Source organism: Loxodonta africana, chromosome 14 (genome assembly GCF_030014295.1).
Source record: "Loxodonta africana isolate mLoxAfr1 chromosome 14, mLoxAfr1.hap2, whole genome shotgun sequence".
In the NCBI taxonomy this organism is placed as follows: domain Eukaryota; kingdom Metazoa; phylum Chordata; class Mammalia; order Proboscidea; family Elephantidae; genus Loxodonta; species Loxodonta africana.
In genome coordinates, this window is record NC_087355.1 from 50,906,852 (window position 1) to 50,921,265 (window position 14,414).

Here is a 14,414-nt window from a genome sequence, read left to right on the forward strand (position 1 = left end):
ACTGGTCTGATAGTAAGGACTGTCAAGAGGAACCCCTAAGACTATGGCCCTAAGTCACCCACTTTTCTGACCTGTAACTGAAGCCATTCTTGGAGACCACTTTCCAGCCAAACAATACATAAGCCCATAAAATAAACAACACCCAAGAAGAATGTGTTCCTTAGAACAATCAATTATACAAGATCAAAAGGGCAATATTTGCCCCAAAGCAAAGATGAGAAGGCAAGGATAGAAAATCAGGACAAAAGGAAACAGGGAACCCAGGGCAGAAATGGGGAGAGTGCTGACACATTGTGGGGAATGAAACCAAGGCCATGAAATGCTTTATGTATAAACTATTGGATGGGCATCTAATATGCTCTGTAAACTTTCACCTAATGCACAAAAGCCAAACAAAAAAAATTACAGCCTAGGAAACCCTAGGAAACAGCTCTACTCTGTCAGACAGGGTTGCTATCAGTCAGAATTGATTCAACAGCACACAACACAACAAATCATAGGTACATATCCATAAAAATGGACTCAAATATGCCAACGATCACGAAGATGGCACCCGTTGTGGTTGCCATTGAGTTGTATATGCCGTTCCAACAAGTTATAATCCAAAGTATAAGCTAAAATAGTCTCTGTTCAGAATATTAATTTCAGTGAATAGGAAAATGTACTTTCCCTTAGATCTCTTTTGTATCCTACCTTTTCTTGCAGGAAGAAAGAAGGAAATGGGAGGCAGGATGGAAGAAATTGTGGTATGCAGGAGACAATGTCAAAACCAACAATCTTTTGAAGTCAGTCACAATGTACAAAGACAGAAGAACAAAAATGAATTTGTTTTGTTTTGCTCGAGTGGCTTGGAGACATTAAATAATTAATTACATTCTATTATATAAATGTTCCTGTATATTCAAAGCTCCCTGCAAAATCTGAAGGACTCACATGAGATGACAGGGGTAGTGTGTGCTGGCAGTAGGGATAGCCTTAGCAAACTGAAACAGGTGATGACAGAAACTAAAATAAAACACCAACTTTTTACTATCTGCCCAGACAATGTACAAACTAGAGCTCCTACGCAGAAGGAATCAGATATTTTTATCAAAGGCAGGGTGCATGCTTCTCCCCGTATGTGCCCTTCATCCCAATTCTTCTTGTCCCCAGTCATGGAGAGCTTTTTCTTAGGAACTTGTAAGGACTGGCATGTTCTATAGCACTCAAGTTTGACCTCCCATGCCTCTTCCACTCTACTGCTCCATTTCCCTTTCTTCCTTCTCAAGGGTTTTTTTTTTTTTTTTAAGGAAAGTCATTTAAATAATCCTAATCTGCCCTGGTGCTCAGAAGAATATTAAGACATCTCCAGCGGCAACCAGGTCGAGTAGTACTTTTATCTACTTTGAAGGAGGGGCAGTATTTCTCAAGGTATGTTAATCCACATGTTTAAGTAAAATTAATGTCATATTGATAAATGATAAATATCACATGCAAAAAGGAAAATTCATAATTTCACATCTAGACATTTATGGAAAAAAGCTTTTCAGGTGTGTTGTGCAATGCAAGGGGTTAAATAAATACTACCTATATGCCTGTGGTCCTGGTACTATTCCTACGCATAACTGTGAATGAGAACCAAATAGTCAGCTATTTAACAATATTCCTCACGCCAGATTTAAACAATAAATGCAGTTTAAATTTTAAAATGTTCCTCTGTGGGGGCTGGGCATAACATAATTTATAAAGAAAATATTCTACGTCCTACTTTGGTAAGTAGCTCTTGGGGTCTTAAAAGCTTGTGAGCAGCCATCTAAGATACTCCACTGGTCTCACCCCGTCTGGAACAAGGCAGAATGAAGAAAACCAAAGACACAAGCAAAAGATTAGTCCAAAGGGCTAATGGACCACAAGTACCACAGCCTCCACCAGACTGAGTCCAGCACAATTAGATGGTACCCCGCTACCACCACCAACTACTCTGACAGGGATCACAACAGAGGGTCCCAGACAGAGCTGGAGAAACATGTGGAACAAAATTCTAATTCATGAAAAAAAAAAAGACCAGACTTACTGGTCTGACAGAATGTGGAAAAACCCCGGGAGTATGGCCCTCGCACAACCTTTTAGCTCAGTACTAAAGTCACCCCTGAGGTTCACCCTTCAGCCAAAGATTAGACAGGCCTATAAAACAAAATGAGACTAAATGGGCACACGAGCCCAGGGAGAAGGCAGAAGGGGATAGGAAAGCTGGTAATGGGGAACCCAAGGTCAAGAAGGGGTTAGTGTTGACATGTCATGGGATTGGCAACCAATGGCATAAAACAATACATGTACTAACTGTTTAATGAGAAACTAATTTGCTCTGTAAACCTTCATTTAAAGTACAATAAAAAAAAAAAATGTCCCTCTGAGGGTCCAAAGGTTTTAATAAGTTCCAAGAGGGCTGCGAGTTTTGTCTTTTGTTCATCATTCAATCTCCAATACTTGATACACAGGTGCATTAAATAAGTGTCCGATTTAAAAAATAAAAACGAAACTTACTTCAGAAATGGAGATGAGGAGTGTTAAATGAGAACTATAAAGTGCTTATTGTGTACTGAAAATTATGCTAGGAAAATAAATCTGTCTCTAAACAACAGAGTACTAGTTGCCAGAATGAATCTTTGCAGTGTTAACTCTGTGAAAGTGTGCTTACCACTCTGTAAAGCATGTAACAAACTCTTTAAAGACAAGTGTTTAAACATTTATAACTTAATCACAGGAACATTAAAGATTTATTTTAATCATTATATAACAATAATTATGCTAGAAGCATTAAAGACCTATGTCACTTAATCCTTAATCCTGATTCAAAGTCAAGTCTGTACATGTTCATACTAAGTAAAATTGTAACCTTTAACAAGGGCTCATGTAGTATTCTGTTTACAAAGTGTACATATAAATTTCATGTTACTAGGTGATGTTTTCTACAGAACACAACCACACAACCTATAATGTCAATGAATATATAAAATAAACTCTTAATCTAGAGAGCCAGAATAAATCAACTACAAATGAAAATACACAAATAATAAAAGTAATTTGACACATTTTTTCAGATCTCTGTATTCAACCACCAAAACCAAAAATTAATTTATGACCAAATTAAGGACAATTTCTTTGTTAAATATGTAACAATTAAGTAGTTGTTTTCATAACAGAAGTATCTTTTAAAGAAAAGTGTTTCTATTATTTTATATTTTAGTCAACATTTATGGTATCATCTTCAAAATATTCAGGATACTAAACCTTTTTTTCTTCTTTTTTTAAGATAGGCACACGTTGATTTCTTCTTTCATTGGAAATATAATACCATTTTTCCATCATTTTTCCTACCTAGCCAGAGTTCTCTTGTTTTATTTATTGTTTAAATTGTGCTTTACTTCCAAGTTTATAGCTCAAGTTAATTTCTCACTCAAAAACTTATACACATTGTTTTGTGGCATTGGTTGCAATCCCCACAACATGACAGCACATTCCCACTTTCCACCCCAGGTCCCATGTCCATTCAACCAGTTCCTGTCCCTTTCTGCCTTCTCATCCTGTTTTTGGACAGGAGCTACCCATTGGTCTCATATATCTGACTGAACTAAGAAACACATTCCTCACTTGTATTATTTTTTGTTTTATAGTCCTGCCTAACCTTTGCCTGAAGAGTGGGCTTCAGCAACGGTTTCAGTTCTGGGTTAACAGAGCGTCCAGGGGCCATAGTTTTGGGGTTCCTCCAGTCTCTGACAGACCACTAAGTCTGTTCTTTTTAACGTGAATTTGAATTCTGTTCTACATTTTTCTCCTGTTCTGTCCAGGACTCTCTACTGTGTTTCTTGTCAGGGCTGTCACTGCTGGTAGCCGGGCACATCTGGTCTTAGGCTGGCAGAGTCTCTGGTTCATTTAGTCCTCTGGGCTAGTATTTTCCTTGTGTCTTTGGTTTTCTTCATTCTCCTTTGTTCCGAGTGGGAAGGGACCAATAGATCTAAGCCATTTTTTATAATAACAGAGTCTCATGAGAAAAAATATGCAAAAATATCCCAAATGAGTTTCTGAAAAATTTTAAAATTTTACTGAGAAATATGTCATACATACAAAGAATTTATAAAGAATAAAATGATACCCACGTATCTACCACACAAGAACATGATCAGTATGGTGATCATATAATTCACAGCCTAAATAAAACACTTAAGAAAGAAAGGTACTGCTAATAAAAATTATACTAGTACAATAAGCAAGAATCAGAACTACCTTGGGCAAACCAGAACCTATGGTTACCTTATATATCAGCGGCTTCAGAAGCCCTCTGATTGTCCCTCGGAGTTCACATCCCCTCCTCGTCCTCTCAAGGGGTAATCACTAAAACAAATGTATTTATCCATTCTACTGTTAACGGGCATTTTTTTTTTTTAATGTTGGGAAATTGGTATTTGTTACTCAAAAACTTGAGCAGACTGAAATATTACATAAGTTCTAGATCTTGAGATCTTGAGACCAGCAAATGCTAGTATCTATCAATATGAGCATATCATACTGTAACATGTTAAAATCCCCTTTTAAGGGTCATTTAAGTTTATGACCACAAAAATTTCCCAAAAAAAGAAAAAAATCCTGATCATTTTATCTGTTACACCAAAATAAAAATTCTTCAAATCGATAGGGAAAGTCAATTTTGTACACAACTAGATCCTATACTCAACCATCATACCCTCTTCTTCTGAAAATGCTCTTAAATGAATATGAAATGCAGATAATATACAAAAATGAATAATATAGGATTCCTGCCTTAACTAACACTGTGCCTGAAACACAGCATGTACTCAATGTATGTTGGTCTATTGAATAAATAAATTCCCTGGCATGTTAAGATTTTTGAGCAGTAGTCAGCAAATTCTTATTTTATCCATAATGAAAAAAATTTACTTCAAGAAAAAAACAAACAATATTTTCTTACCCACAGTCTGGAGCTGGACACCACCTACAATCTGGATCTGCAACAAGCCACCGTCTAAGCATAAATTCTTCATATTTTTCCATCAAGACATCATCACTTAATATCAAACGAATATCATGGGGATTAAACCGTTCAGTACATTCTGGGCAACTGATATTAACTCTGCTTTCGGAGATTTCTATCCTTAGATACTGTCGTAAGCAATCCACACAAGATCTATGATGACAAGTCATTATCTCAGGAAATCTGTCTTTAGAATGCCGCAAAAGGCACAAAGGGCACTCTATAAAGTCTCCAACTTGTTTGCTGATGGAAGTTAATCCATTGTCAGAGGAGGTATTTGTAGAGAAAATGGAGTTCTTATCAGTACACATTTCAGAATGTATACTTTCAATACTTGCAATTCCATCCACCCCGCCATTTAACTCCCTTGATTTACGTTTGCTATCCTTTTTCCTTCGAAACAGAGAGCCTATTGAGATTCTTCTTTTTTTGGGTGCCTTTTTGACTGAAGGCAAGCTCACAGATGAAGCAGAAGACTGAAGGTCTCGATCTGAACCCATTTGCCGATGTAAACTCATGTCTAAAATGCTCATTAGAATTAAGTCAGGGTCAGTGTTTACACACAGCCCTTCATTATATTTAGAGATAAAACCTGTTTCTTGTTCTTGCATTCAGATGATGTCATGATATAAGAAAATCATACTTGGTTTCTTCAGAGAATTCTTGAAAAAGTTCGACTTAAAGGAGGCTGTTACCATAGATGCCCTGAGGGGGAGGAAAAAAAACAAGACCACTTAATTGTATTCTTCTGCATGTTTTTAAAAACTTACGAACTCAATATGAAATTTCAAACAAGTATGTTCTTTAACAATTATTTTTTTTTTTTTTTTAATATAAGGCCAATTTCTTAGGTAGTCTGCAAAAGAATATAAAACCACCTATGCTGAAATAGCAACTAGGACATGTGTATTCTGACCTGATCATTACTAAAATATTCCACAAAATATATGATCATCATAAAATGCCTGATCATTATCATTCTGACTTCAACAATTCCTCACTGCTCTTTTAAAAAATTGACAAACGAATTATAAAACGTACTGCAAATACTAAAGGCTAAGAATGGCCCACATAATCTTGAGAAAGAATAAAGTGGGGTGGGAGAGTATCTTACACCGCCAGATATAATGACTTATAAAGTTACAGTAATTTAGACAGTGTGGTATGTCACAAGTAGGGATACAAAGACCAATGAAATAGAAGAGCCCCAAAATAAGACCCACATATACATGGACAGCTGATTTATGATAAATGTGGTATTGCTGAGTACTAAAGAAAAAACAAAAAAAACCAAACCCACTGCTGTGGAGTCAATTCCAACTCACAGCGACTGTATAGGACAGAGGAGAACTGCCCCCATAGAGTTTCCAAGGAGCGCCTGGTGGCTTCGAACTGCTGACCTCTTGGTTAGCAGCCGTAGCACTTAGCCACTATGCCACAAGGTTTCCAGCACTAAAGAAAGAATAGCCTTAAAAAAAAAAAAATAAAGTACTAGTTCTACTGGTTATCCACCTGAGGGGGAAAAAAAAAAAAGGAACCTGATGTATAGATCACCCCATGCATAAAAATAAATTGCAGGTGTTTAATAGATCTAAATGTGAAAATAAAACCATGAAGCTTCTAGAAGACAATGGAAGAGAATAAAAAGATTTCTTAAAGAGAACATACATAGTACTAACCATAAAAAAGACTGATAAATCAGACTACAATAAAATCAAGAAGCAGTATTAGAGAGAAGACATTTGCCACATATAAATAATAAAAGACTAGTATCCAGAATATGTAAAGAACACTTACAAATAAGTAAGAAAAAAACAGAAAATCCAATGGAAAAATGGGAGAAAGACTTGAATAGGCACTTCACAAAAGGATATGAAAAAGTGTTCAACATCATTAGTCATCAGAGAAATACACATTGAAGCTGCACTGAGGGACCACTACATCTGCAGCAGGATAGTTAAAATTAAAAGGTCGACATTTCCAAGTGTTGACAAAAGATATGGAGGAACAGGAACTCTCTTACACTGCCACTGTGAATATAAAACGGCACAATTACTTTGAAAAACTGTTTGACAGTACTACCAAATTTGAACATATAGTTACCCTATTACTCAGCCATTTGACTCCTAGAAATAAGTGAAAAAGAGAAATGAATGCAAACATGCATCAGAAGACATACATAACGATGTTCATAGCAGTGTTAGTTGTAATAGCCAGAATACTGGGAACAACCCACATTTCCACCAACAGTACAATGGATAAATTGTGGTATATTCAACTTCAGTATACAACAATGAAAAAAAAAATACTGCTATACACAAAACAAACATTAACCTCATCCAAAAGAATACAAACTGTATGACCCCATTTACATAAAGTTCAAAAACAGGAAGAACTCATCTATGATGTTAGAAGTGTGGACTGTGGCTACCTCTTGGGAGGGGGTACAGAAGAGAACCTTTATAGTGGTTACAAAGGTACGTTCACTTTGTGATAAATCACTGACCTAAAACTCATGGTTCACGTGTTTTTCTGGATGACTGTTATATCACAATTAAAAGGTTAAAATAAAAAAAATGTTTTCTGAGCTGATTGATATCCACACATGCCCTTGAAAAAGTAATACACTGGTTTCCCAAGACAAAGAAAACCTAGAAAACATTACACTCAGGCAAACTTTAGTCATGTTCCTTCAATTTACATTTTCCCATTATTTCCAGCATAGTTTCTTAATTCAAAGAAAAATATAGAGTGTAAAGGCAGGTATTACAAAAATTATCAGCATATTTTCTTTACACATTTTTCCTTTCTTTTACATCTCAAATGCTTTTAGTTCTGCAGGGTTCAATACATGTATCATAGAACAGAATTATACATGCAATCTATCTTGGACCTTATCCTTAGAATTTATCACTTAAAATATTAAACCAGTGGTACCTTAACCAATATCACCTAGGGAGTTTTTCAAAATACACATGTCTAGAAGTTCAATAGTAATATAATTTATTATTCAAATGAAAGCCTTGTAAGAGTGAGTGGGGATGCTATTAATTCTTATACTGGGACGAAAGGTTCAAACTAGAGCATATAATCATCAAAAGAAAATAAAGTTTGAATACTAAAAATTTAATATTTCTATATTATAAAAAAAGGATCCCTGGTGACACGGTGGTTAAAGTGCTCGGGTGCTAACTGCAGGGTTGGCAGTTCGAACCCACCAGCCGCTCCGCAGAAGACAGATGTGGCAGTCTGCTTCTGTAAAGATTTACAGCCTTAGAAACCCAGCAGAGTAATTCTACTCTGTTCTATGGGGTCGCTATGATTCGGAATCGACTTGACAGCAATGGGATTATACAGTAAAAAAAAAAAAAAGATGATAAATTAGAAAAGCAGATATAATAAAGAACACGTTTCCTTAATATAAAACAGCTTTCACACATTAATAAGAAAAAGATGTACAATCTAATACCAAAAAGAACAAAGATACAAAAAGGCAGTTTGGAGAAAAGGAATTATAAAAATTAGGAAGACAGTAAGCAATATTCAGTAACAATCATAGCTAAACATATTAAAATTCAGACATTAGATACCATCCTTGTGCATATTAGATTATTGACAAAAGCTATAAAGTGTCAGGGAGTATGTGTAGTGAAATAAGCATTCTCACACATACTTAAAAACCAGACCTGTTACCAGTGAGTCAGTTCTGACTCACAGTGACCCTACAGGACAGAGTAGAACTGCCTCACAGGGTTTTCAAGGAGTGGCTGGTGGATTCAAACTGTCGACCTTTTGGTTAGCACCCGAGCTCTTTTTTTTACCACTGTGCCACCAGGGCTCCCATATACAGTTGAGAGGCGTGCAAATCAGCATAATTTTGGGGAAGCAATGTGGTATTTCAAACTTCAAAATTTTCTTTGACTCAGCAATTTACATGTAAGAGGTTATCCTTCAGAAGATATAGGCTGAAAGTATGCAAACATATACTATACAAGGAAATTCACTGCAGGATAGTTGACAGAAGCAAAAAAAAAAAAAAAAACAACAAAACAAAAATCATAAAACCCAGAAATAACTAATACGTCCAATAGGGAACTGGTAAAAAGAAATGAACCACAATTTATATGTAATAATACAGAAAGACCCCTATAATAAAATGCTGAGTGAACAAACATAACTGCAAAATAGTATGTATAGTATGAACCCACACAGGCTTGCATATGCATACACAATTTCTGGAAGAATACGCATGAAAACATTAACAGTTATTATATTGTCCCAAGACTTCCTCTAAATTTGGTGAAAACCAACTCAGCTACTTTCATGATTCACTAACAGACACAGAAAATTTAAGAAGTTTCTCTTATCATCATTGTAAGAATTGAGCAAACCAAGGCTCCTGAAGATGGCATAGGGCTGGCCAACGTTTAGTTCTGTTGTACATGGCTGACTCAACGGCTATTAACAACAATCATCTCTATACCATAGATTGTTAAGGGCGGACCTCACTATAACCCTTTAACCCGACAATGACTATAGAGTGAAATTTTTAGTTATGTTTTAATGAGACTTTTATTTTTGGTACCTAAGGTTACAAAAAAGTAGGAGCCTTATTTTGGGGGCCAAGCCTATAGGATTTTGTGCTGTTCTTTGTTTTTAAATTTATCTTGGGGAGGGGGTGAAACTATACACAGAAAAAAATACACCATTTCAACAACTTTGACATGTGCAATTTAGTGACACTGATTATATTCTTCAAGTTGTATAACCATTCGCACTATCTAAATAACATTATGAAACAGACTCTATAAAAACTGACTCATTAAACACTTCTTTATACAGCCTGCTAACAAAGTAAATGTGATACAACAAATGTCTGGAAAAGAGTAAAAATGCTTAAACACAGCAGCTAATGCATGGAAAGACTTCCGAAAAATCTATGAAATATCTGAAATTATATGTATGGAATTGTGAAGACATGTATATTCTTGGAATAAGATACCTCCATGGCTTTCAATAGATTCTCCAAAGAGTCTAAAGGACAACAAGAGGTTAACTGCTACTGATGAGAGGTCAGAATTTAACTTGCCAGTAAAATTTAACATCAGTTTCTATAAATTTTTTCTGCTTTCACTAATTTATGCTATTACTATAATATTCACATTCACACTTTAGTTAGAACATACTTCTATTTCATTAAGATGAGAAGTTGTAGCTCTTTACATAAAAGTTAAGTCTTTGGGAGGGTTAAAAAACAACTATCAACCTGAAGCCAATAGCTCAGATTCATAATGCAAAAATAATGACGATGTGTACAGGTGGCCTAAATAATCTATCACACTTATTGAAAACACATTATACAAAAAAGAAAAAAGCTAATCAATATTGTATATTCAGTGGGCAGTTGAATATAAATATGTTATAAAACCCGTTGCCATAGATTTGATCCCGGCTTACAGCTACCCTACAGGACAGAGCAGAACTGCTTCACAGGGTTTCCAGGGAGCAGTTGGTAGATTTGAACTGCTGACCTATTGGTTAGCAGCCAAGCTCTTAACCACTGTGCCAACAGGGCTCCAAATATGTATACAGACCCAAAACCAAAATCCACTGCCGTCGAGTCGATTCTGACTCATAGCGACCCTATAGGACAGAGCAGAACTGCCCCATAGAGTTTCCAAGGAGTGCCTGGAGGATTTGAACTGCCGACCTTTTGGTTAGCAGTCATAGCACTTAATCACTATGCCACCAGGTTTTCCAATCATTGATGTGAATGGATACAGAGTTACCAAAAAAACTCATTGTCACTGAGTTGATTCCAACTCACAGCAACCCCACAGGACAGACCAGAACTGCCCCACAGGGTTTCCAAGGCTGTAAATCTTCGCAGAAGCAGATTGCCGTGGAGTGGCTGGTGGGTTCGAACTGTCAACCTTTCAGTTAGCAGCCAAGATCTTAGCCATCGTGCCACGAGTGCTCCTTAGATAGAGATACTACAGTATTATTATGTCAGCTTCACTTAAAATGCCAATTTCCACTGAAAAGTATTTTTTTCCTTTAAATTTTGTTTTGTTGTTGTTAAGAATATACACAGCAAAACATACCAATTCACCAGTGTCTACATGTACAATTTAGTGACAATAATTATATTCTTTGAGCCATGCAATGGTGGTGCTTTTGTGTGGCTTTTCTTACCATGGTCACGTAACTCCCACCGAGGTAGGACATGGTAACTGTGCAGACAGGGTAACTGCCCACCAAGGGGACTGGTCAGGTTTACCATCCCACTGGGCTGGAAATGAGACACCCAGGAAAAAAAGGACCCTACCACCAACAAGGAAGAATAGCCAGGAGCAGAAAGTGCACCTTTGGACCCAGGATCACTGCACTGAGAAGCTCCTGGACCCAGGAGACAGAGAGAGACAGCTTTAACACTGAAGACAGCGAGACTGGTAGCAGAGACCTGGCGTGGTAGGATTCCTAGCCCACGAAGAGAGAAAGCTGAATGACTATGGGCAGAGGCCAAGGGCCAGGGAGAGGCGTGCCTCCAAGCACAGTGGAGAAGAGGATGTCCTGATGGAAGAACTGTATCCTGAGTGTTCCTGAACCTAAACTGTAACTGTTACTTCCCTAATAAACCCCATAATCATGAATATCGGCTGTAAGTTCTGTGTGGCCACTGCAATGAATTATTGAACCCAGTAGAGAGTGCTGTGGAAGGACCGGTTGTTGTCAGAGTTGGTAAAGATGGCAGAGAGAGAAGGCATCTCTGACCTTTGCCTCACAGGAATCAGCCTTGGGCTGTTGATCTTGATTCTTCCTCCAACCCTCCCCCCCACCCCCGCCGGAAGTTAGAGGAAGTCAGACGCTACCCCTGTGCTGTTTTTCCGACAGCCATTCTCAAACTCCTTTTCTGAGTTGTTACTTCCTCATTAACATAAACTCACTGCACCCAAAGGTTCCTATCCAATCTTTCGAGTTGCTGTTGTCAATTTGATCCCATATATAGTTCTTAAAAGAGCACAATGCTCAAGGCAGACCTTCTTTACTAGTTAAGTTAAACTACTGTTCAGTTTTAAGATGACTTCAGGGGATATTTTTGGTTTAAGGATCAAAGATTATCTCAGGACAATAGCTTCAGGGGTTCAACTAATCTCCATGGCTCCAGAATGTCTAGAGGCCATGAGAATTTGAAATTCTGGCCTGCATCTCCCCTCTTTTGATCAGGATTCTTCTATGGAATCTTTGACTAAAATGTTCAGTAATGGCAGCCAGGCACCATCCAGTTTTTCTGGTCTCATGGCAAAGGAGGCAGTTGCTCACAGAGGCAATTACCCACACATTCCATATCCTCCTCTATTCCTGACTCTCCTTCCTCTGTTGTTCCCGGTGAATAGAGACCAATTGTTGTGCCCTGGGTAGCCACTTGCGAGCTTTTAAGACCCCAGGCACTATGCAACGAACTAGGAGGTAGGAGAGAAGTGAAGAGTATTAACTAACTTTATCATTCCTTATAAGGTAAGCCAATTATCAATATCTTTATTTAAAATGTAAGACACGAAAGGTAAAATATTTATTTGATGCCCCGTGAGAAAGAGCCAGCAATGGTGCTAGAAATACAATCTAAATGCCTTTCAATTATTTTAATGTCTTCTCAGAAACAAGCATATTATAAGCTGATTTAAGGAAATCTGGATTCTGTAGAGCTCCACCAAGTGGCTTTGTGATTTTAGTTCAGTAACAGCTTCTCTGTATCATCTGAACAATAGGAAAAAATTACTGTGGCAGAAATGATGTTATACTTGCCTGTCTCATTTACCTCCTGAGCGCATTACACCAAAAGAAAAAAAACAAACACCAAACCCATTGCCATCAAGTTGATTCCAACTCATGGTGACCCTACAGGTCAGAGCAGAACTGCCCCATAGGGTTTCCAAGGAGCAGCCAGAGTGGATGGTGGATTCGAACTGCCAGTCTTTTGGTTAACAGCCAGGTTCTTAATCACTGCACCACCAGTGCTCCCTGAGTACACAGAGGACTATACTTTCCACCCCCCTTGCAGCTAGGTGGGGCCATGTTACTCGTGCTGGCCAATGCAATGTGGGTGCAATGATGAATGCCACTTCTAGGACTGGCCCCTAAGTTATTCCAAGAGCCTTCAAGCTCTCTCTCTTTATTCAGTGGCTTGCTGATTTAGCCAAGTCTTCATATTTTGAAATTTCAATTTCCTTATTTGAAAACTGAGGTAATAAAAACTGACTGCATATTTGTATATCAGAATCATAACTTTTTTAGAACTCCAAGGGATTTTAGCAATTAAAACCAAACGTTTTGGGTTGGTTTTAATTGCTAAAATCCCTTGGAGTTCTAAAAAAGTTATGATTCTGATATACAAATGTACAGTCAGTTTTACTACTCAGAAGAAGACTTAAGAATGACCAGACTTACTGGTCTGACAGAGACTGGAGAAACTCTGAATATGGTCTCTGGACTTCCATTTAACTCAGTACCTAAGCCACTCCTGAGTTAAACCCTTCCATCATAGACAGGCCCATCAAACAAAACGAGACTACACGGACACACCCACCCAGTGGCAAGGATGAGAAGGCAGGAAGGGACAGGAATGCTGGTAACAGGGAGCCCAAGGTCGAGAAGGAGAAAGTGTTGACAGTTATAGGGGTGGCAGCCAATGTCACATAACAATATGTGTATTAATTGTTTAATAAGAAACTGATTTGTTCTGTAAACCCTCATCTGAAATACAATAAAAAAAAAAAAACTTAAGGGTTAAAAGAGGGTAATCAAGATTTTTTGGGATAAACATATTTTTGTTTCCGTTCTTTTTAAGATCTCCAAATTCTCTCAAGTGTTGTACACTCTCTGTCTTAGTAAATCCAGTAGAGTGAATATAATCTTCGAAAATTGGATTTTACCAAGTTTCATGATTAATCTGAATAATGCTTCTAATAGTCCAAATAAGAGAAGTGGGTTGATTTCGCTCTAACCACTTTTTTTCAGAACTTTTTTTTTTTTTAAATATATAAATTATTGCTAATAGCAGCACCCCACTTCTCCAAATTTAGAAGCTCATTTCCCTCTTTCTCCTGGGCAGCAGGAGGGGAACCTCTGATTAGCTAAATCTTTGTGTGTGTGTTTAATTTATGGTATATATACATAAGAAAGTAGAGTACAGGCTGGATTTGGTAGAGATCCTAGAAGCGATCTTCAAAATCCTCTTCGAATTATAGCTTAATTCTCAGAAGGGACAATAGCATCTCTTGGAACAAGAGGCAAAATAAACAAAATGTGTCTATTTTCCTCTGGACATGCAGCACTCGTATTAGTTCCTCTCTAAACATGTCCTCTCAAAATGAGACTGAAACTC

The 14,414-nt window shown here is 37.4% G+C and overlaps 1 protein-coding gene across 10 annotated transcripts in view; it reads right to left on the reverse strand.

Moving 5' to 3' along the window:
• Positions 1-14,414, reverse strand: part of RNF19A (ring finger protein 19A, RBR E3 ubiquitin protein ligase) — a 51,151-nt gene that overhangs the window by 21,942 nt on the left and 14,795 nt on the right. For 9 of the 10 annotated variants that reach the window (XM_064267963.1, XM_064267965.1, XM_064267964.1 and 6 more), the window contains one exon: positions 4,967-5,734. In XM_064267963.1, coding sequence (XP_064124033.1) covers positions 4,967-5,640 — 674 coding nt within the window. In that variant the 5' untranslated portion in view covers positions 5,641-5,734. Of the gene's footprint in view, positions 1-4,966; positions 5,735-6,826; positions 7,060-14,414 lie in introns of those variants that run through there. The other variant, XM_064267966.1, reaches the window with a different exon arrangement.